Source organism: Rhinoderma darwinii, chromosome 8 (assembly GCF_050947455.1).
Source record: "Rhinoderma darwinii isolate aRhiDar2 chromosome 8, aRhiDar2.hap1, whole genome shotgun sequence".
NCBI classification, from domain to species: domain Eukaryota; kingdom Metazoa; phylum Chordata; class Amphibia; order Anura; family Rhinodermatidae; genus Rhinoderma; species Rhinoderma darwinii.
The window spans coordinates 66,479,817-66,503,112 of record NC_134694.1 but is presented as its reverse complement, the minus strand read 5'-3'; the positions used below and the strand labels follow the sequence as shown (position 1 = coordinate 66,503,112).

Genomic DNA, 23,296 nt, shown 5'->3' with positions numbered 1-23,296 from the left:
GTAGGAGACAGAGCCTCTTTAAGCTCCCGCTATCTTTGTAGTATTTCTTGTGGCATTGGTGCCGTTTCTTAAAGGGAATGTGTCGATAGTTTTTTTTTTTTTTTTTTAGTTAAACAATTATTATTTAAGTGATTACATGTTTTAATTTTTTCACAAGTCAGGAAATATTATAAATTAGATTCTAATTTATAACATTTCCATGTGCTGAGCATTAGAGGGAGCAGTTCCCAAAATTGCAGCATGGTCAATGTGGTAAAGCAACCTCATTGCTTTATGCTGCAAATTTGGGGTAGACACTCTCTCTAGTGTCCTCACACAATCCCCCCTCCCTTATTCTGGCTAGTGCCAGGAGAAAGAGGGGTTTCAATCTTCAAACCTCCTACATTGTGTCCCGCCATTTTCTGAGCGACTGCACAGTGTAGGAGGATTATATACAGTGATCAGCAGACAGTATAACACGAACATAATACACACATCACATACACAAACATCAATTACCTTCTCCTGCCGTCTCCGCTCCTCTTCCTTGCGCATTCGCTTCCTTGAACATATGGCCGGAAGCCGTCATCTTACTGTCCGGCAGCGGCTTCCGGTCCACAAGAAAATGGCGCCGGATTTTGTTCTGCGAATGAGCTTCATTTTGGTCTCTGTGGGAGCAGCGCATGCGCCGTTGCCACACAAGACGGCGTACACTGCAGTGAATGGAACGGCTCCCGTTCGCATTCTCTATTGGGTTGTATATGCCGTATTCCATCTCTGTATGTGTCGTTAATCGACACATACAGAGATGAAAAAAAAATGGCAGCCGCCATAGAGAAGTAAAAGTAGAACACGAGAACACAAATAAATAAAATTTATGTTAATATCATATTAAAAGCAATATGATAAAAAAATAAAAATAATTCATGACACCTTCCATTTAAAACACTAAGGCCCCTTGCACACGACCGTAAAAAAAAAACTCAGTTTTTGCGGTCCGCAAAAATGGACCCATTCACTTTCATTGAACGCGGACACCTTTCCGTAGCACTACGGAAGGGTGTCCGTGCCGTGGAAATGTTCCGGAAATTATGGAACATGTCCATTCTTTTGCATTTTGCGGGCCGTGCTCCCATACTTTGTATGGGAGCATGTCCCGAAAATGCGGCAGTCGGCGGCCGGCCGTGCCCGCAATCGCGGGCTGTGATTGCGGGCACGGTCGTGTGCATGGGGCCTAACTTGGAGGTCCTGAACTTGAGTTTCTCTGAAGTACCTTTAAGGACTATGCCATGTCATAATCTTCGTGTCCTCAAAGAAAAATATTGTTCTTTCCCCTTTGGTTACAAGTAAAATTGTTTTGCAATGAAGAAATCTGTCATAATAATGTTCTGTGTATGAACTTCATAAAGGTGTGTATGTAACCATCTGATCATTTTAGGCATCGCCAAAACCAAACTCGCCACAGACTGCCCCTGCTCCACCACCACCTCCTAGTCCCAGCGTACCACGTAAAAATAAGGCTGCTATGTGTAAACCATTAATGCAGAATCGTGGGGTGTCCTGTCGAGTGGAAACCAAAAGCAAAGACTGTCAGACAGGTAAGTGGATAAGGAAAAAAAAGCTTTGCATATGGTTTTATGAACAATCAATCAAAGGAATATGTACACTTGTGTTCCCCACTTAGGCTGTGTTCACACCATGGTTTTTTGCCTACATTTGACGTATACGTCGGGAAAAGCAACTGATAAGTACATTAAATTTTGTGGTGACAGATACTTAACAGTGACATCCGTCACCCATAGGCTATAATTGGATCTGTTTAACGGATAAGCCATGAACGCTCATGACCCTTTTCATGATGTAGCCGTAACGGATACTGTTATATTGGAGCCGATGTGTGACTAATGCCACTGGTTTTATTAACATATTGGAAAGCCAAAAATGAGTGATAAAGATAAGCAATATTTATCTGTTTATAGCGGAGATTACGGGTTCTGAACCCATTAACAGCGTTTGCTGTGAACTGTAAAATGACCATTTAATCTGCACAAGATCCTCCACCATAATAATAAAAAAAAAATCAGATTGGTCATTTCTTTTAGTACAGACCGTGGACAATAGTTCCCTATTTTTACAGACTGTCTGTGAATTTACAGATAATTGGAAACATCGAACAGGTTATTGAGAACTTGAAAGGGAATAGTACAGCTGATTTATAAACCAAGGAAGAAGTAAAAAATATTTACACTCACGTTTTGCTCTGCTTGACCCGCTGAACAGTTCTTAGGCTATGTTCACACGGAGTATTTTGGAGGAGGAATATCTGCCTCAAAATTCCGTTTGGAACTTTGAGGCAGATTTTCCTCTCCCTGCACGCCGATTTTGGCGGAGATTTTCGTGCCGTTTTTCGCCCGCGGCCATTGAGCGCCGCGGGCATAAAACAGCGCGAAATACGCTTTCTCTGCCTCCCATTGAAGTCAATGGGAGGTCAGAGGCGGAAGCGCCCGAAGATAGGGCATGTCGCTTCTTTTTCCCGCGAGGCAGTTTTACTGCTCGCCGGAAAAAGACGCTGACGCCTCCCATTGAAATTAATGGGAGGCGTTCTCGGGCCGTTTTTGACGAGTTTTGCGATGCGGTTTCCGCGTCAAAAAACTCAGCAAAATACTCCGTGTGAACATAGCCTTACTCTCTGGATTAAGGAAACTTTGAACGTAATAACATTTTTCCAAAATTCTGTGCTGATTAATTTCCTAATATATCTTAATAGGATTTGGAGCTCAGTTATTCAAAAAAAAATAGCCTTTTTTTCCCCTGCATAGCCATATACTCTGCAGCCACAAGGAGGTGCTTAGTTCATATGAAATTCAATAGGAGCTGTATAACTTCAATGACCTCCCCGTGGTAGCTGTGGGGAATTAGAATGATATTGTTAGCTCTATGGTAGTGTGAAGGAAAGCAGATTTGGAGCACTGCATCAAAGAAACTGAACTTCGGATCCCTTTAACCCCTTGCTGACGTTTGACGTGGAGTTAAGCAAGGGTTTTCACAATTTGCCGTAGAGTTATGGCATGCTGATGGCACAGCTCAGAACATGTATTTCTCGTTCGTTACAGTGGGGGGGACGGGGACACAGACTGTGGGTATATGCTGTTGCCACTAGGATGCTTGACACTGATAATTGATAGTGACTCCTACAGGATATTGCCCACAGACATTGAGCTATTCAGTCTTGGCTTAGTGTCCGTAGGAGGCAGACGCTCCTGCTAATGCAGCAGATCGGTCTTTAAGATTTTTTTATGTTCGTTATTTTTTTCCCATTTCAGCTGGGAAACGGGGTTGATACAAGTCTCCCTGTTGACTCCATGCTGCGCTATTGTTTCCGGTATTTTTGGCGGATTCTGCAGCAGAGGCCCCTAATAGGGCCACCGACGCAGATGTGAACAGGCCCTAAGTCTAAAATGTTGTCATGGTGATGTAGAGGTTTTTTTATTTCTTTAATCAGAGGAAGATTTTTTTTTTTTAGCACTTATTGGATGCCTTGTTAGAGCCATCAGGCCCTTATTTTGGTATCCAGTCCTGCTAAAATAAGCAGTCAGGTTGGTGACCATAAGTTTGGCAGCTCCTGTGATGGGCTGTATCCATCACTTCCAAGAACTTTCTAAAGTTCATCTTAGGTTGTGACCAGCACTCCGCTTTACACAATAATTTGGGTTTAACCCTTTCAGGAACAAGGGTCATCGATGCCTCAATGACCAGCCCCATTTTTTCAAATCTGACATGTCATTTTATGTGGGAATAAATCTGGAATGCTTTTGCCTAACCAAGCGATTCAGAGATTGTTTTCTCATGAAATATTGTACTTTATGTTAGTGGAAAAATTTGGTCAATAAATTCATAGCTTATTTGTGAAAAACACCAAAATGTAAAGAAAGTTTACATTTAAAATTAGAAAAGTTATAATTTTTGCAATCTACTTGTAAAACAGATAGTAATACCACACAAATTTGTTGCTAATTAACATTCCCCATATGTCTACTTTATATTTGCATTGTTTTTTGAACATTATTTTATTTTTCTTGGATATTACAAGGCTTAGAACTTGAGCAGCAATTTCTCACATTTTCAAGAAAATTTCAAATGGCTATTTTGTCAAGGACCAGTTCAGCTCTGAAGTGGCTTTGAGGGCCTTCTGTACTAGCTAGACCCCATAAATCACCCCATTTTAAAAACTGCACTCCATGTATTCAAAACAGCCTTCAGAAAGTGTATTAACCCTTTAGGCGTTTTACAGGAATTAAAGCAAAGTAGAGGTGAAATTTACAAATTCCATTTTTTTTTTGCCAAAATTAACCAGAGAAATGCAACTCAATATTTATTGTCCAGATTCTGCAGTTTTTAGAAATATCCCACATGTGGCCCTAGTGTGATAATGGACTGAGGCACCGGCCTCAGAAGCAAAGGAGCACCTAGTGGATTATGAGGCCTCCTTTTTTTAGAATTTATCTAGGGGTATAGTTAGCATCTTGACCCCACAGTTGCTATATTTATTGGAATATGTCTGTAAAAATGAAAATCTACTTTTTCTGAAAATATAGAATTTTTTTAAAATTTTTACAAGGAATAAAGAATAAAAAGCACCCCACAAATTGTAAAGCTTTTTCTCCCGATTACGGCAATACCCCATATGTGGTAATAAACTGCTGTTTGGACCCACGGCAGAGCTCCGAAGGGAAGGCGCGCCATTTGGCTTTTGGCGGGCAGATTTTGTAGTTCTGTTTTGGAGTTTTGCTGGTATTTCAGTTTATAATGTGGGGGCATATGTAAGCTGGGCAAAGAAAATCAGGGCATAATAAGAGGGTATAATAATGGGGTAAATAAATAATTCATAGATGTGTGGCTAGTGTCGCACTGATAAATGGTGCCCAATCTTATCCGCTTTTGGACACTGCGCAATTTCTGTCGCTATATTCTGAGCGCCAGAACTTTTTTTTTATTTTTTCCCCACCGGAGCGGTGTGAAGGCTTATTTATTACATTACAATCTTTAGTTTTCATTGGTACCATTTTAGTGACCAAAAAAAAAACCATACACTTTGACAATGTTTTTAGTCCTTCTTTTTTTTTTTTATACAGTAATCACTGCGCTATAAATGACATTTTACTTCTGCAGGTCGGTGTGATTACGGCAATACCATATGTATATAGTTTTTTTTATGTTTTGTGGCGTTTGCGCAATAAAATCACTTTTCTATAAAATTATTTATTTTTTGTCACCATATTCTGAGAGCCATAATTTTTTTATTTTTCAGTCAAAACAGCTGTAAGGGCTTTTTTTTTTGCGGGACGGGTTGTAGTTTTTATTGGTATTTTGGGGAACATGCGACTTTTTGATCGCTTTTTTTTTTATTCTGTATTTTGGGAGGGACTGATGACCAAAGAAATAGTGATGCTAGCATTGTTTTTTAATTTTTTGCGCTTTTGGGAAAAATAATATTATAATTTGGGTCGTTACGAACGCGGTGGTACCATATGTGTTCTTTTTTTAATGGTTTAATTTTTTTTCCCTATAATAAAAGACTTATAGGAAAAAAAGCATTTTTTGTTTTTGGAACTTATAACTTGTTTTTACACTTTTATAAAACACTATTACTTTTTTTTTTTTTTTTTACTTGAAGACCTGCAGCACTGATGGCTGCTATAATACATTACACTACCTAGGTTTTAACACCCACTGTGAATTCACGTTGGCGCTGCACAGAGCCCAGCAAGCGCCCAACGTGAATTTACTGTGGGCGGTCAGGAAGCAGTTAATAACGGTGATCATATTCTCTGTAGCCGAACCAATCGGTTTGGCTGTCAGAGAACAGGTTGCTGTGGAGCCGGGGACACTGACACCACTGGCGTCAGAGCGATCTCCCCAGCGCTATGCCGGCAGAACCAGAGGTCTGCAGATTCACGTCCTATCGGCATGGGGTATATGCGAATAGGACGTGAATCTACAGATTGTCGGCATGAAAGGGTTAACTATACCTTTATTCTGCAAAACATTGCTATGCCCGGCCTATATTAATATGTAGATTAATGTTTCTTTTTTATATTGTATCGGTTTCTGCTGTAGATGAAGATTGGAAACCACAGGTTATTTTGTTGCCTATCCCTGTGCCCATATTTGTGCCAGTACCTATGAATTTATACTCTCAAAAAGTGCCTGTTCCGTTCTCTATCCCTATTCCGGTGAGTAGTTTTTTGTTCCACTCGTTTTTGTTCCTTATATTATTTCTCATATCGCTCCTTTTAACTTTGTATAGTGTTGTCAATTTTCCTGCCACTATTATCGCGTTAGGTGCCTGTACCCCTGCTGCTACCTACCACCTTGGAAAATACTGATAAAATTGTGGAAACCATTGAGGAACTGAAAGTGAAAATTCCTTCCAACCCATTAGAAGCTGATATTCTGGCCATGGCTGAAATGATTGCAGAGGCAGAAGGGCTGGACAAATCTTCTGACTTGTGTGGTAAGATCCCATTTTGAGGAAAATTACATTTTTAAATAAAGTTGAGAAATGCTGAACCTTTTAATGATGAAATTGTACTGTTAAGTCTTTTTTTTTTTTCTTTATCAAGATTTTTATTATGCAAAAAGATTACAGCATATAGAACATTGTACAATATTGGCAGAAAGATTTGTACGCAATATAAAAAAAATACAGATTTTTACAGTATATGAACAGTATATAAAATGCATGGACACAATGGGAGGTACCCTCCCAGCCATCTAAAGTGCGTATAAATCAAAAAACAGTGGTACTAACTGTACCATATTCACATCAAGATAGTAAAATAAGTAAATATGGGGACCAGGCCCCGGTAAAGTAAGAGTTGGTGCGTATAAGTGCCACAAATATAATATAACACCAACACAAGACATCAGACAACAAAGGGAAACACAGACACACATAGCGCATGGAGTAGGATCACAGAAGTTGCTCAGAACCTTCCAGCCAGCCAGAGAGGTAGATCAGTACCACCCCGGAATCCAGACCACACTGCCCAAGTTTTACTGTTAAGTCTTCATACATGAGATCACGTTATGTAGAAATGTGCTGCTGTAGGAACATTGTCACCTATTCAGCACAGCCATGTTCTTCTATAGAGCTTTCCAGTGACCAAAGTGCTGAGGGTCTTTTGGAAGACTGTGATCTCTTTGGGCCTACACGAGATGATGTACTGGCAATGGCTGTTAAGATGGCGAACGTGTTAGAAGAACCAGGGCAGGACTTGGAGGCTGACTTCCCAAAAAGTAAGCTTTTCTTACTACAGCTATTATCACAGTCCATACTGGTTCATAACTGTCCCTCGGTCACATTATACAAGCTATTTATTTTATTTTTTTTCTTTCTGTATGGCTTATATGTTCAGATTCTGCAGACATAAATCAGAGTGTGGATTTCCTGCTAGATTGCGGTTTAGTGAGCTCTGATGATGCTACCGAGCAAGATGCTTCTCGAGTTTTAAGAAAGGTGAGGGTTTCTCAAATGTCTTTATTGCAAATGAATGATTGCATTGTGAACTGTTCTCTATTGAAGCATAGATTTACATTATTCATTTACATTTCCACTCATAACAGGGTCCAAAGCGCTTGCTTTTATCTGAAAAAGAAAGCAGCTCTCAGGACTCCCTCCTTAGCCAGCGAAGCACTACAAATCTCAGTTTTACTTATGGTGTAAATGCTTGGAAGTCTTGGGTGCAGCGAAAGTATGAAGGGGGTGAGCCAAGCAAAGGAGAGGAATTAAGATTTGGCCGTAAGTACAAAATAATTTTGTTACAGAAGTTCCCCTCCCCCTGTTACAGCAGTTCCCCCTTTCCTCGTGTTTTCACAGCTATTCCCCCCTTCCCCCTGTAGTTTACAGCAGGAGACCCCCCCCCCTTTTTTCTACTCTGTGTACCTTCTGCTAGTAGGAAGTTATTTCAGCAGCCTATTCCTGGCTGCAGCAACTATTTTTTTTGCTTGCAGAGATTGATGCAGGAGGAGCACACAACAGCTGTCATCTAACAACCGTTGTGTGCTTTCTTTACCTGGCAGTTGGTGTGTTACCATATCTGCCAAAAGAGAGCTGAATGCTGTCAGTAACTGCCTGGATCCATGTATACGACAGCGATCGCTGAAAGAATAGGTTCAAAATGTGGTAGCCAGGGAGGATTTTGTAGTCCTAAATGGTCACATGGTTTGTCCAGCCCATATATTTATTAGATTGTCAAATACACAATATATATACTTTTTATTCATATAAGTATTTGTTTCTTTTGTGTAGCTAAACCGATGCGTATAAAAGAAGACATATTGGCCTGTACAGCAGCTGAACTTAACTATGGTTTAGCTCAATTTGTGAAAGAGATAACCCGACCAAATGGTGAACGATATGAGCCAGACAGCATTTTCTACCTGTGCCTAGGCATCCAACAGGTGAGACGGTGCTTTTATTTTTTGATTGTTTTTGTTTTTTCTTCATTGAGTTTGTGTGCCACTTTTTATAACTATTATTTTCCATGCAAAAGTTGTCATTTTTGCATGGAAATTAATAGCAGATACAGAGACCAATAATGGCCTCCGCAGCCCTACAATTGGAGTACTTGTTCTTTGGATCAGTGAAGATTTTTAGTTTAGACCCCACCAATCTGACTTTTCTGTTTTAAAATCCATTACATCACATTCCATTAATTTAAAACAAAATATGGAGAATTACATGCTATGATTCTGTGAACGTCCATCTTTAAATCTTTTTATTATAATGCTTGCATGTGATTTTACGTAGGGCGTTTACAAATAGTAAGTGTTCTAAAGGATGCAAATTATTCCATCGTTTGGCGTTTGCCAATGGTAGGTTCATTACAGAGCACCTAAAACAGGGTGTTTCTGATGAACGGTCGGACCTCCTATTGATTTCAATGGAGGTTCAGAAGTGGAAACCACTCAAAGACAGGGCATGAGAAAGCAGACGAAGTGCCCGAAAAAAAACTTCCCTAGCTCCCATTTAAATCAACAAAGGGAGCTTTTGGGCGGTTTCCATGTCAAAATGAGATCCAAAAACGCAATATAAACTTGGGCCTTTTAAACCCGTCAAAAGTATGTTAATGTTATTTATTCAATCTTCACTGTAAAAACGTAAAAAGAAAAAAACCTCATTAGACATATAAAAGACCATAGACATGTTAACTTTGTAGCATAGACAGTATTTGTAATGGTTCGCTCACACTGAATGAATAAAACGTGTAAAGCCATTGCTATAGTCTTATTAATGTAATCGTCTTTTATCTGAACTGAAGGTTAATTCATTCATATGCATTTTCTTGTTATTTCTTTACCTAGTACCTCCTCGAAAATAACCGGATGGTGAACATTTTTACTGACCTGTATTACCTGACCTTCGTTCAAGAACTGAATAAGATATTGACTTCGTGGCACCGGAGCCTGGCACCCAGTAGTAAGAAATGGGGTTTAATGCTGTTAATATAGACTCAACACATATAAAGCTTGGGGGGGGGGGGGGGGGGGGGCGCTCTGCTAATATATGTGCTGGTAGATTTTATACAGATTAGGGCTTTTAGAATTTCTACCTGACATGTTCCAAATTTCAGGGCTAATATTCTCACGAGTGGAAGAAGAACATCTGTGGGACTGTAAACAGCTGGGCGTCTACTCTCCCTATGTGCTCCTGAACACACTCATGTTCTTTAATACCAAATTCTTTGGCCTGCGCACCGCAGAGGAGCACATGCAGCTGTCCTTTACCAATGTTATCAGACATTCCCGCAAGTGCACGACCAGCAGAGGAACTTCAAAAGTAGTGAGCGTCAGATACTATCCTCCTGTGCGTCAAAAGAAAGGCAGAGGTATGTCACATTGAACATTCAACTCCCTGTAATTCTCCTTTATGAAATGGTTCGCTTTGTCTGTGTTTTTTTTGTTAGTGGATGCATTCAACTAGCTGCTTCCTCCTTGAATTAGTTATTTTTGTCTTCACCCGTGCACTGAATAGTATGTGATACTGCGAGAATGACTTTTTTTTTTCTTTGTGCTTTGGGTTCCCAAGAAAGTTTAGCTAAGCGGAAGCGTGAGGATGATCAGCAACCGTTAATGGAGCAGCATGAGAATAAGATGAACCCTCTACGGTGCCCTGTCAAGTTTTATGAGTTTTACCTTTCTAAATGGTATGACTTTCTAACATAAGTTGTGTCTATCACTGCATACAGGCGATTTCCACCTGATCACTGAAACCTCTGAGATGGCTCTACTTTGAAAAACACTTTTAACCCCTTCCCGAAGTGAGCCGTGGTGGAGGGGGGGGGGGGGGGTTTGTGTAAGTGGGCTCAGAACTGGCGTTGCGACAACTTTTTACAGCCGACACTTCAGTGTAACGAGCGGAATCCCGTTCGAGCGCGGTCCTGCTCGTTTAACCCCTTAAATGGTCAATAGCGACTGCAGCATTTAAGTGGTTAGAAACAAAGGGGCTCCTCCCTTTAATGTTGTAATGCCTCCCGAGAAATGCGATCGAGTGGTGCCGATGGTTGACATGGCAGCTTGGGGGCCTGATATCTTTGTACTCCTATGAAGCCCTGGTACCGGCTGCGCTTCATAGGAGACTGTCAGTATAATGATATACTGCAATACATCAGTATTGCAGTAAGTCATGCAAGCGATTCAACAATCGCTGGTTCAAGTCCCCTAGGGGGACTAGTAAAAAAAAAAAAGTTAGATACAGTAAAATGAACATAACTAGTATCGCTGCGTCCATAAAAGTCCAAATTATTACAATATATCATTATTTAGTCCACCTGGGGAACGCTGTAAAAAATTAAACTGCTAAAATTGCTGTTTTTTGGCCACTTCAGCTCCCACAAATTTTTTTATAAAAGTAATCAAAAAGTCTTGTGTACCACAAAATGGAACAGATAGAAGCTCCAGCTCGACCCGCAAAACACAAGCCCTAATACTGCTCAATCGACGAGAAAAAAAAAATATGTTGGCTCTCAGAATATGGCCACAAAACGCAAATTTTATTTTTAACATTCCGTTTTTTCCTTGTAAAAGTAGTGAAACATAAAAAAAGATATATAGAAATTTGGTATCGTTGTAATTGTATTGACCTGCAGAATAAAGTTAACGTGCCGATTTTTACCGCGCGGTGAACGCCGTAATAATCAAACATCCCAAAAGATTGAGGAATCTGCTTATTCCAACCAACAGGTTTTTTTTTCCCACTATATTTATGGTACAATAAATGGTGTTGTGAAAATCTACAACTCGTCCCGCAAAAAAACAAGCCCTCATGCAGCTACGTCAACAAAAATATAAAAAAGTTATTACTTTTGGAAGGTGGGGAGGAAAAAAATGAAAGCGAAATTTAGAAAAATGGCTGCGGCGGGAAGGGGTTTCCTCACCATAATTAATGATGGCATATCAGCAGCGCTGTGGCTCCCTTCCATTTTTACCTGCACAATGACGCTCCTGAGCTCCCACTCTGCAGGGAACTGCAGTACATCCCTATTTACTTGAATCAAGTTGTATTGCAGTTACGTGCAGAGTGGGTGGCGGGAACTGCTGTTGTGCTGGAGAAAGGCCAATGTGACCTCGGTCCCTATGCTTCTCAGGAGCCCTAGAGGTCAGACTACCCGCCAATCATTCTGTATTGTCGTATTCTAGTGATATGCCATAACTATACACAATGGGAATATCTCTTTAAAGCAGGGCAGAGCCTTTTAATTATCAGCTAACTATCCAGAATTCTGTGCTACATGTCGGGGTCTTAGAGGGTCATGTCACTGTTCCCATCGATATATAATTTCACTTAATGCTATAATTTTTCCAAGTAACTTTTTTTTTTTTTTGTCATTTCAACAGTCCTGATAATCTTCGAAACCGTTCTGATGTATTCTACTTGCAGCCTGAGCGATCATGTGTGGCAGAATCTCCTCTTTGGTACTCTGTTATTCCAATGGACAAAAGCATGTTGCAGAGTATGCTGAGCCGTATTTTAGCTGTGAGAGAGGTGTATGAAGAACCGTTACGAGGGGGCAGTATAGGCGAGGACACTGATTAAATATACGTGAGGGTGGGTTGAACAATGATAAGTTCTAATGGATTGTAAGCTCACCATACATGGCATTCTGAACTTCTAGACCAATGGAGAAGATAAAGGACTTCATTTTGGGAATTCATCTACCACAGACTTGAGCACAAAAAAGTGCTGGACACTCTTCCCCATCACGCCTTCCCAAAAGCTTTATGTTGCAGAGTGATCTATCAATGTTCTGTCCTCACATCCTCTACATCATAGGAGGGCAAGTGAGAGTGACAGTGGGCTGCGGACTTTTGTGTTTGTTTTTTTTTAGATGCGGTTGGGTTAGGGCCAATAGGACCAGAGTCATGGAGAATTTAGTATTACTCCGATACATAGTAGGCTTTCCTGCTTCTGAATCACATTATCCCATCTGTCAATGCACTTAATTACAACATGTATAAGGTATTTGTTCCCTATAAGTTTTTAACTTGGTGTTCCTTCATACACCCTCACTGATAGATGAGCCTTATAGAGGTCTTAACTAGCTTCTTCCAAAACATCACATTGTTTCTGCAGCTGACACTCATTCTTTCTAATGATCACTATCACAAGTCTTTACGCGGTCTCCTTCATTGGTTTAAACTTTACATTGTAATTCTACCATTGACCAGCAAGTGTCCTTGTAACTCCACTTTAACTTTCATACTTTAAGAAAAGACAGGGTTGTAACCTTCTTCAGTCTTAATAATGGGATAGCCTGAACCAACATCTTTCATGCTTTTGTGTCGTCATAGGTGACCAATCCCCTGCCAAGGCCCTTTTTATTAAAAGGAGACTGTTCATGCAAAATCATGATTGGGCTTTTTTTTTTTTTGAGACACTTCTTTTCTCTTCTGATATTTTTTTTTAACCTGTTCAATGGTTTGGCTGCTTTTCAAATATGTACATACTGTTTTTATGCGTGTGCCCTCCGCACTCGCCCCATGTTCTCAATTTTCATGTGCTAGGTCCTGGACAGCCCTGTTTGTGGGAAAGTTTCATTGCAAATAAAGATTTTAATTTCCTCTGCGAGTGGATATGAATTGCCTAAGTGTATGTTGGGTTTTGTCAATCTTAGCCGCATCTAGGGTACGGAGAGCCTATGCTTGCAGAATCTGGTGTGTTTTCAAGTATCAGGTACTGAGAGTGCTGCCACTATCCATATTGCATCCTTCACCTGCTGTAAAACTGCCCTATGTCTGCTACTGCCCGCCCAGCAGTCTCTATAGACCAGTGTGCACACAGCTGCTGTCCTCACACATGCATCTCCCAGAATAAACTTCAGTACAAGCAGTGCGTGAACACTGTGTGCTTACCACATAGAACCCTACAGATACTATGTATAGGTGCGAAGATTTGATGATTGTGTAATATCAGTGAGACCTAAGAAAAAACAAAATGTGTTTTGCTTAGCTGCAATCAGCTATGAAATAAATTGTACATTTGCCTTTCTCCTAATAGTGAGGTTATCTGTTCTCACCACGTCCTTATCCTTTATTATGAATATCTGTTTCTTGGAACATAATACTATACACTGCCTTTTACACACATGGCCTCTCCCATACACACCCAGGGCTGCTGTGCCATTATGCTCACCATCTATTGTACCTGTTAGCTTTAGGCCTCATTCACACATTGCTTTGCATCCACTCCTGATTTTGGCTTCAATATACAGACGCAAAATACTTACAAACTGAAGAGAAATATACATCTTTCCATTATTCAAAAACTTGTAGAAAGCAGAGCAGCACTGTAGAGTGATGCGGGTGCTAAGCTCCAAGGGGTCCGGCCCTACCCCACCCAGATCTCCAGTAGAGAGAAGCCGTGAAGCAGGACTACTTCCAAGTGAAAATCATCGTTTTATAGCGTTATACTTTTATAGCTTTAAACCTTGGATAAAGAAACACTGATTTTCACTTTGAAGGAGTTCTTCTTTACCGCTTTTCTCTACAGTATAGCTTTCCATTATATTTTCCCTGTGTTTAGGATCGAGTCTTTGTTTTGGCTTCAAAATACTGACTAAATCGGCAATGTATGGATGAAGCCTTATAGTAGCTAGGGCAGAGCTAAAACGTAGTAATTTGAGCACCTGAATAATATAGGGATGGAGTTGAGCATCCCCTGCAGTGGAAGCTTTAAATATGCATACTTAAGACATAATATATACTGCTTTGGTTTACCTGCTTCATTTTCTATGTGATTACCTATATATTTTTTTTTTTTTTAAAAAAACCACAATTATAAAGTCTTGCATTTCTCACTCTGACCACTGAGCCTCACAATAGACTGACACGTCCTCTTCTGTAGAGATCACTTCTCAGCAGTCCTCTTATTATCACAGGCAGCATTACAATAATAAAGATGGTATCAACCATGACAAATGGTGATGGACACAGCTCCCATCTCTGCACAATGACCTCTCCACAGGTAACTGCATGCCTAGAAAACTCTCCCATAGAATGCAATGGCTCAGCTGTGGACTATTGTTTCTTATGTTTCATGTGGCTGCTGTGAAGCACATCTCTAAATGCTATAAGCAGCAGCTCGGGAAAGATGGCTGCCCCCATAATCATGTACAGAAAATAGAATGAAAAAAAAGATATTCACTATCTAGTTTTGAGTAAAATAAAAAATACAGGAGATGCGTTCCCTTTAAGCACGTTATCTGGTTTTGCAGAATTTGTATAAATTTGCTAGTGTTCCAATTACCTACTTATGCATTTATCAATTGCCTCTTTTACACAGAGAAGATCTACTGTGTATATAGTGTGACCGCCTGTTATGGTTTAAACCAAATTGATACCTTGGAGTGAAAGTCACTTCAGCTGAAATATTTATTACATTTTATAAATATTTAAATACCATGAAATTTGTACAGACATGCTTACCCCCTCTTCTATATCATTAATAGTCACAGACTAAAAACATGTGGTGTTTCATTTTCGTCATGCTTTAACCCCACATGTGCAGCGTTTTACACTGCAAGCACCCCTGGCCTTGATCTGGTGCTACTCTGCCTGCTGGTTCTGCTTTGCATCCTCTGCTGTTCGTGATGATCCAGTTCACTTCCACTCTCTAGTGCGACGTTCATCTCTGGAATACCATTCCGTTCAACAGCTTGGTTCTCTCGGTTTTGCTTCCTTGCAGCCTGGCTACTATCTATGGCAGATGGTGTGTTCTTACTGGAGGAGAGGGGAAATGGCAGAGAGGGGTTAAAACTGGATCCTTTCTCAGAAGGAGAGTAGAGGGGGTAATGTGGAATAATATGCGTATGAGTGATGCTCCCAGTCTTTGTTGGAAGTTTGGCCACGGACTCATAATGTGAGCCTGATAGGCCTTGTCTGCACTTAGTGAATCCCAGATAGTAAATCTCAATCAAGTTGAGCAGCAGAGACAAGCATGCTACCGCCAACATGAAGAGAATGAATATCGTCTTTTCTGTAGGACGTGAAATGTAGCAATTCACAGTGTTCGGACAAGGCCAGCGGCTACAGGTGTAGAGTGGCTGCAGCTGAAATCCATACAGAAAATACTGGGCCACAATGAATCCTACCTCAAATAAAGTTTTGAAAAGAACGTTAAAAACGTATGTACTTAGAAGTGCCCCTCGCAAACGCACTTTGCCCATTTCATCTTTGAGTGGTGGTTTTGAGGGTTTTGTTGGCTCAAGGAGTAACTGTTTGTCACTCTCAGGGCTTCCCTTGCTTTGACGTAACTTTTCCTTTAGCCTCTGCTTTTCTTCTAAGCGTACAAGGTGTAGGATATGTCCTAGGTAAATGAGGGTTGGCGTTGATACAAAAATAATCTGAAGCACCCAAAAGCGAATGTGTGAAATTGGGAATGTTTTATCATAGCACACGTTCTGACAACCAGGTTGTTTTGTATCGCAGGTGAAGCCAGACTGCTCATCTCCCCAAACTTTTTCCGCTGCTGATCCTAAGACAAGTATTCGGAAAATAAACAGGACTGTTAACCAGACTTTGCCCACGACTGTAGAATGTTCTTGTGCTTTCTCAAGAAGTTTTCCTAGCAAGTTCCAGTCTCCCATTTGAGCATTGGTCACATCTCCCCCCTAGTAGAAAAGCAAAACGTTATTCGTGGTGCTTGTCATATTCTGTTCGTTCTTCCAAAAAACATGAAAACAATTCAGCGGTGTTACTTACCTACAGTAGACGCTGAGCCCTGCAGCTAGTCTCTTCTGTGCTTTTTGTTCTGCGTCTAAGGGGTCTTCCTATCTGTCCACCTTCTGAGTATTGGCATGAGGTCTCATCGCTACCCTGAACAACCCCCACCCCTCGTGTATTACTTGTTATTTTTAGAGTCGTTTTTTTTTCTAAATATACTTGCACTGAGCTGTGGAATTTCTAAGCCTCTCCTTCCAGAGCACGTCACAAGTGTCGGCTTTATTTTGCTTACACTGTTAAGTAAGGGAGCTGGACGTGCATGCGTTGGTGGTCCGTCAGTCATTCGCTTTACCGTCTGTTTCCTGTATTGTATCCGTTGTTTGTGGCAAAGACTTTCATCCTATTTATGTAGCACATCTTTTTATTGTTAGGGAAATTCATTAACCGCTATTCTGTATTCTAACATCAAACAACATCATTATTGGATTTCACTGCCCCTACAAGTGGGAGTGATATAACCTACGGGGCTGTGGTTAATCTAACATTCCCTCCCCTTACGTAAATTATGTCTATATGCCTTTAAGTCTGCATGTAACACTTCAGGTGCTTCATGTTACCATTATGCTCACCTTTTGCTATTGGTAATCGAAGGCTGGCAGGCTGTTGTACGCAGCTGTGCCCTCAGTCCATGCCATCGCTGCAAGAGGAGGGGCTGAACGTCTGATTGGGCCCATTTAGAGCCCGACGCTGACGTAATGGTGCTGTGCGACAAGAAGATAGTTTATTAGGGGTCAGAGGAAGATAGGAAAGATATAAGGGGGAGAGTTGTTGCCATTTACAGTGTTGTTAGACCGTGTGCAGTGCTGTGAGACAGGTGATTGTAGTTTGGCCTTGTAGCTTGGGACCCTGGAGCCACTTGTGCCCTGACCTTGGCCACTGCAAGGCTGGCAGTGACATATGAAGTGTAGCAACGAAGGAGAGGTTTATTGGATCTAATAAGACTGTTGGTGGTTGGAAATACTTTCTATACATCGGAATTAAATTTGCAAAAAACAATGCACCTGCTCTAGAAACATGTCCATTCAGGTGAATAGAACTGTTTTTAAGTTGCAGAAATTTCTGCAACAAAATCTGCAACATGTGATTGCACCCTTAGGCCGGCTTCCCACATGTCGGATGCACTTTGAAAAACTGCGCAGCATTTCCAACCTCGAACCCGCATCACATTCCGTCCAAAAAAAACGCAGCACATTGTGGTGTGGTTTTTTGGGCAGGATTTCCGCTGCAAAAGGCAGCGCTAGAAAAAAAAAAATTATACTTACCCTGGCTGTAGTCATGGCTATGTGTCCCTCCATTTTCCTTGCAGTCCGGCCTCCTGGGATGACACTGCAGCCCATGTGATTATTGCAGCCTGTGCAGTCACATGGGACGAAACTTCACCCCAGGAGGCTGGCATGAAAGTACAGAAGAAAGTGTTGCTATGACAACGCCCGAGTGGTACGTATAAGCTTTTTTAGTCCATTTCAACCCAGAAAATCAACGCAAACGCAGCATAAATTTAAATGCTGTGGATTTAAAATTCAATTTTCTGAACGTTTTCGCTGCGTTTTTATCTCCGCTTCGTGGGCATGAGATTTTCCAAGTCTCGCTCACTTTGTTGCTACTGTAAAGGCTGCGGAATTCCGTACAGAATTCTGTTGGGGAAATTCCACAGCATTTACACTACGTGGGAACGTGGCGTAATGGTTCATTCTACAGAAATATAGGCTTAAGGCCGTTTTCCATCAGTCATAACAACTAATAGCTGAGGGTTCTTACAGCAGGAACACCTCTGTGACTATTTCCTTGCCGGGGGTCATTAAATAGGTTATTACAAGTGACCGTGAACAAACTATTTTTTTATTTTTATCCAGCTGGTAAACTTGACGTTATCAGTTCCTTACAAAATATTATTTTCCGATTGTTCTGTTCAAGGCTAGCAATGTATGTCTTTTTAAGTTCATTAAAGGGCTTATTCCATAATCCATCTTTATCACGTATCCACAGGAGCTTACCTTGCCGTTCCTGGGAGCCCCATAGACATAGAGCGGTGGTGGGCATGCACACCCACCACTCCATTCATTGCTATGGGACTGCCAAATCTTAAGCAGCCCTATAGAAATAAATGGAGCAGCGGCCAAGCATGCACACTACCACTCCATTCCTATGGGGTGCCGAGGAACAGCAAGGTAAGCTCGTGATTGGTGGGGGTCCCAGCGGTCGGACCTCCACTAATCAGATCTTTATCACCTGTCCCGTAGATAGGTGATAAATATTGTTTATGGGAAAACACCTTTCTTTTAGCTGTTACAGGAACCCTCTCGTTTTTGACTGTGGCATCTAAAGGTCCTCTTACGCTGGCCAATTTTGTCTGGTGCGACGAGCGCCGCTCAACAAGACAGCTAGTTGATCGGCTCTCATTTGCTCCTGTAACAACGATAATGTTTTACTTTTTTAAAACTACGATGAGCAGATGAATGAGCGTTTGCTCGTTCATCTACTGATCGCTGCCCTTTTTACACACGGCAATTATCGGCAACGAGCGTTATGTGGACGCTTGTTTGCTCCATGTTTGGCGAGTGTAAAAGGGCCTTAAGAGGTTAGGGTTGGCATTATCTTCAATTAAGGCTGGTGCAGCGGGATGTCGGCTGTATAGTACAGCGGACACCCTCTGCGAATGGCACAGGTACAGCTTTTGTTCCCGTGCCATCTCTGCAATAAAACTATGTCTAGGTGCGGAAAAACGTAATCATGAACGGCATACAGTTAGGTGAACGAAGGAGGTAAGCCTCCATCTAGTCACGATTGGTTACATAGCGCCACATAAAAATTACAATTATGGAAGCACCTTAAGACATGTTTACTCAGCGCTCAAACAAATCAACGTGCAAAAAGCACTAGCCTTTCTTGTGAAGCACTTTTTAAAATACAGGCGGTTTTGTCTGGTTTTCCCCACGTGGTTTTTGACGCGTTTTAGGTGTGCTTTTTTCATGTTTTTTGGCTCGCCCTTAGGACTCCCATTGACTATGGGAATATTTTGCACGTTTACGCCATCAAAGAATTGACCTGACATTTTATATTTACTTTTGTTTTTTTTTTTTTTTTTTTAGACTATACGCTTGCTTAAAAAAAAATGCGTTGTATGTACTAACTGCACGCTTTCCCATTGGTTTGCATAGAAAATGCGTAGGTTAATCAAGCGTTTTTGATGTGTAAACCGTGCCAAAATACACGTCCATTACACGCTTTGTAAACAGGGCCTTAGGCCCCATGCACATGACAGTATTTTTCATCATTAATTACGGACCCATTAATTTCTATTGGCCACGGACACCTTTCAGTATTTTTACTGATAGGTGTCCGTGCTGAAAAAAATCATAGAACCTGTCCTATTCTTGTCAGTTATTATGGCAAGGGTTCTCCCATAGAAGTATTTTGGAGCTTCCGTAAATACGGACGGCTACTGGTGTGCATCCGTAAACCGTCCATATTTACGGAAGCATTGCTAGGAAACATGTTGAGGACATAATTTGCAACCTCCCTCTTTGTAAGGATCCGTATATATGGATGCAATACGGACGGTATTTACAGACACCCTTCTGTATATACGGATGCCTACTGATCCGTATTTACGGTCCGTATTTCGGTATAGATGAAAATGCTGTCGTGTGCATGGGGCCTTAAACAAACTATTTTCTCCACAGACTATCTTGTTATAATGCCATTTAAGGGCTTATTCACACAAACGTATAATACGTCCGTTTTCACGCGCGTTGCACGGACCTATGTTACTGAATGGGGCCGTTCAGACTGTCAGTGAATTTCACGCAGCGTATGTCCACTGCGTGAAACGCACGACATGTCCTATATTTGGCCGTGTTTCGCTCTGCATGCACCCATTGAAGTCAATGGGTGCGTGCAATTCGCGCTCTGCACACGGAAGCACTTCCGGGGGCCGTGCGTGATTCGCACAACAGCAGTAAAAACAGTGAATGATAACAGAAAAGCAACATGTTCTTTTCTGTTTGTAAACATAAAACCAGAGTGTTATCATGCAGCCGCGCACCATGTGCCCGGGCCGTAATTACGGCGTGAAATAGGACATGTTCTATATTTTTCAACGGCCCGGGCACCTTCCCGTACGCAAACGGGAAGTTACCCATGGCCAATAGAAGTCTGTGGGCCAGTAATTATGGCCGTTTTTACGGTCGTGTGCATGGGGCCTTCTATCAGCCCAGTAATTAACTAACAATCCCTTGCACACACACACACACACACACACACACACACACACACACACACACACACACACACACACACACACACACACACACACACACACACACACACACACACACACACACACACACACACACACACACACACACACACACACACACACACACACACACACACACACACACACACACACACACACACACACCCTAACCTTCCAAATTGAATAAATAGACGAATGTATGTTTATTATAAATAATTCACCAATTGAAAAATCTACATCCCTCATGACAGCACTACAGGAGGTTGCCCTATTGACCTCTGTAGGGACAGGAAGACAGAGAGGTTAAAAGGCCCCTCCCACCACCCACTTGCCAGTGTTCTTCCTGTCCCCACAGGGTCAGGAGCAGAGAGACGTCGCTCCTGTATTACTGCAGGAAAGAAACTCGGGCAGGGGGCAAGATCGGGGGGGGGGGGGGTCCGTGCACTCCCCCTTCTCTTCCCACTAAAGCCCAGGCTAACACCCCTCGCACTAGGGGTCCCTTAGCTCCCACCCTGAGACACCTACTGGAGGAATCCTAGGCAGGGTTCGGGTAGTGTGTGGGGGCTGGGGATTCCCAAGCAGGCTTCGGCCTGGCCGCTGACCGGCAGCCCCATAAACGTGGATGCACCGGCAGGGATCCTCGCTGCGCCGCATAGCAAGCCTCAGTCGCCGGCGGCTGCACTCCAAAGGAAACGAATAGCCGACCGGAAATTACGTTGGGCTACTTCCGGTCTGTGGCCATTTTGGAAGGCGGGAAATTCAAAACGCCCGCATTTAAAGGGACACGCACAGGTATGTAGTTAGAGCTGGTAACTCTAACTTGGATTATTTTTGTGGATTGCATATTGCATTGCCTGTTACCTGTCGCGGTATGGAACTTCCTCGTCCTGATGGAACTCCAGATATGTCCGAGGGTCACGTGAGTCTCACCCTTGGGGTAAGGGTTATGAGTCCTTATGTATGCACACCATACTTTACCTACCTTCTGTTTTCTCTAGGATAAAGATTCCTCTCAGAGACAAACTCATAAAAAGGTTAAAAAATGTGTGACTTGTGCAAAAAAATTGCCAGAGTCACATAGGAAACAATTGTGTCGGGATTGTATTGCAAAAATACTAAAGGAGGAACAACCAACGTTCATGTCTGAACTTAGGGCTATGATTCGTGAAGAAGTGGGTCAGTCAGTAGCCTCCCTCGCCCCTCCTTAAGAAACTCCCTCCCACTCCCGGGCAAAAAGACCACGGATGGAAGTGGATCAAAAATATTGTCCTCCCTCTCAGGGGTCTGACTCGGAGCAGGAGTGTTAGTACCTATCGGAGGGTGAGTTAGAAGAAGGAGAGGAACTCTTGCCTTCAACTTCTTCCACTCAAGAGAAAAAAAAATTCTTCTCTTCCGAGATGTCTGATACCTTAATTCAAGCAATACGGGAAACCATGGATATTCCCGAAGTAGACCAACCACATACCATCCAGGATGAGATGTTTGGAGGTCTAACGGAAAAGAAAACAAAGGTTTTTCCGGTAAACGAAAATCTCAAAAGAATGGTGACAACTGAATGGGAAGATTCAGAAAAAAGGCTCTTCATTTCAAGAGATTTTAAAAACAGACTTCTCTTTGATCCAGAAGACACTAAACCTTGGGATGAGATCCCAAAAGTAGATGTCCCAGTAGCCAGGGTTGCTAAAAAAAACGCAATCCCATTTGAAGATTCCTCGCAGTTGAAGGACACCATGGACCGAAAGGCAGACGGGCTACTGAAAAGAGCGTGGGAATCTTCCTCTGCTTTGATCTCGACTAATATCGCGGCCACATCAGTAGCAAGAGCAATGTTTATATGGTTAAACCAGCTGGAGACCCATTTGATGATGAAGACATCACGACAAGATCTATTAGAATCTCTACCCTTACTAAAAATGGCAACCGGATTCTTGGTAGACGCTTAAGCGGAATCTATTAGATTTGCTGCCAGGAATGGGGCTCTCTCAAATGCTGCTAGAAGAGCATTATGGCTCAAAATGTGGTCAGGAGATACGAAGTCCAAGAACAAATTGTGTTCTATCCCGTTTACAGGGTCTTTGATGTTCGGTCCTCTCCTCGATAACATGCTGGAGAATGCAGCAGATAGGAAAAAGGGGTTTCCTGAAGAGAAACCAAAAGAACGCCCTCAGTTTGGGAGGTTTCGCCAACAGAGGGATCCTACCTTACAGAACTACAGCGGGAAAGGGAAGTCCGGTCGCTGGAGTTACCCCAAAGGAAAAAGGGGTCGAGGATATCTCCTTAACCCAAATAATTCATTCCAGCCCTCAAAGCAATGACGCCAAGATCATAGGAGGAAGACTCCTACAATTTTATCCCAAATGGTCGAGAATAACCCAGAACCCCTGGGTTCTAAAGATCATAGAAGAAGGGTACAAAATAGAATTTTCCTCCATTCCTCCAGAGAAATTCCTAATAACCCAGTACCAAGCAAAAGACCTTCATCAGATCCTTATCCGGGACGTCCAGAAACGACTCAAATTGAGAGCCATTTCTCCAGTTCCCCACAACGAAATATGCAAAGGCCACTATTCAAAAATCTTCTTAGTCAAAAAACCAAACGGTTCCTACAGGACAATAATCAACCTGAAGGTCCTAAACAAATGGGTGAAATATCGAAAATTCAAGATGGAGTCTATCAGATCAACTATTCCTCTAATAAGGGAAGAGGCATCAATGTGTACGATCGATTTAAAGGATGCGTATTATCACGTTCCTATCCACCCCGCGTACCAGAGATTC

At 41.9% G+C, this 23,296-nt stretch overlaps 2 protein-coding genes across 6 annotated transcripts in view; one reads left to right on the top strand and one right to left on the bottom strand.

The window, feature by feature from the left end:
• ZMYM3 (zinc finger MYM-type containing 3) overlaps nucleotides 1–13,101 on the top strand; it is a 153,492-nt gene extending 140,391 nt beyond the window's left edge. For all 5 annotated transcript variants that reach the window (XM_075835694.1, XM_075835692.1, XM_075835697.1 and 2 more), the window contains 11 exons: nucleotides 1,418–1,577; nucleotides 6,097–6,212; nucleotides 6,322–6,493; nucleotides 7,132–7,278; nucleotides 7,398–7,498; nucleotides 7,606–7,780; nucleotides 8,291–8,442; nucleotides 9,346–9,460; nucleotides 9,615–9,869; nucleotides 10,070–10,187; nucleotides 11,878–13,101. In XM_075835694.1, the coding sequence (XP_075691809.1) occupies nucleotides 1,418–1,577; nucleotides 6,097–6,212; nucleotides 6,322–6,493; nucleotides 7,132–7,278; nucleotides 7,398–7,498; nucleotides 7,606–7,780; nucleotides 8,291–8,442; nucleotides 9,346–9,460; nucleotides 9,615–9,869; nucleotides 10,070–10,187; nucleotides 11,878–12,076 (1,710 nt within the window). In that variant the 3' untranslated portion in view covers nucleotides 12,077–13,101. The remainder of the gene's footprint in view (nucleotides 1–1,417; nucleotides 1,578–6,096; nucleotides 6,213–6,321; nucleotides 6,494–7,131; nucleotides 7,279–7,397; nucleotides 7,499–7,605; nucleotides 7,781–8,290; nucleotides 8,443–9,345; nucleotides 9,461–9,614; nucleotides 9,870–10,069; nucleotides 10,188–11,877) is intronic.
• Nucleotides 13,102–14,954: 1,853 nt separating this feature from the next.
• On the bottom strand, nucleotides 14,955–16,124 carry LOC142658695 (gap junction alpha-3 protein-like). Its single transcript, XM_075834298.1, has one exon. The coding sequence runs from the start codon at nucleotides 16,122–16,124 to the stop codon at nucleotides 15,051–15,053; it is 1,074 nt and encodes a 357-aa protein (XP_075690413.1). The 3' UTR covers nucleotides 14,955–15,050.
• Nucleotides 16,125–23,296: the final 7,172 nt, after the last annotated feature.

Bases quoted from the DNA above. Each gene is read 5' to 3' on its own strand.
- LOC142658695 (XM_075834298.1), bottom strand. From the start codon at position 16,124: ATGGGAGACTGGAACTTGCTAGGAAAACTTCTTGAGAAAGCACAAGAA.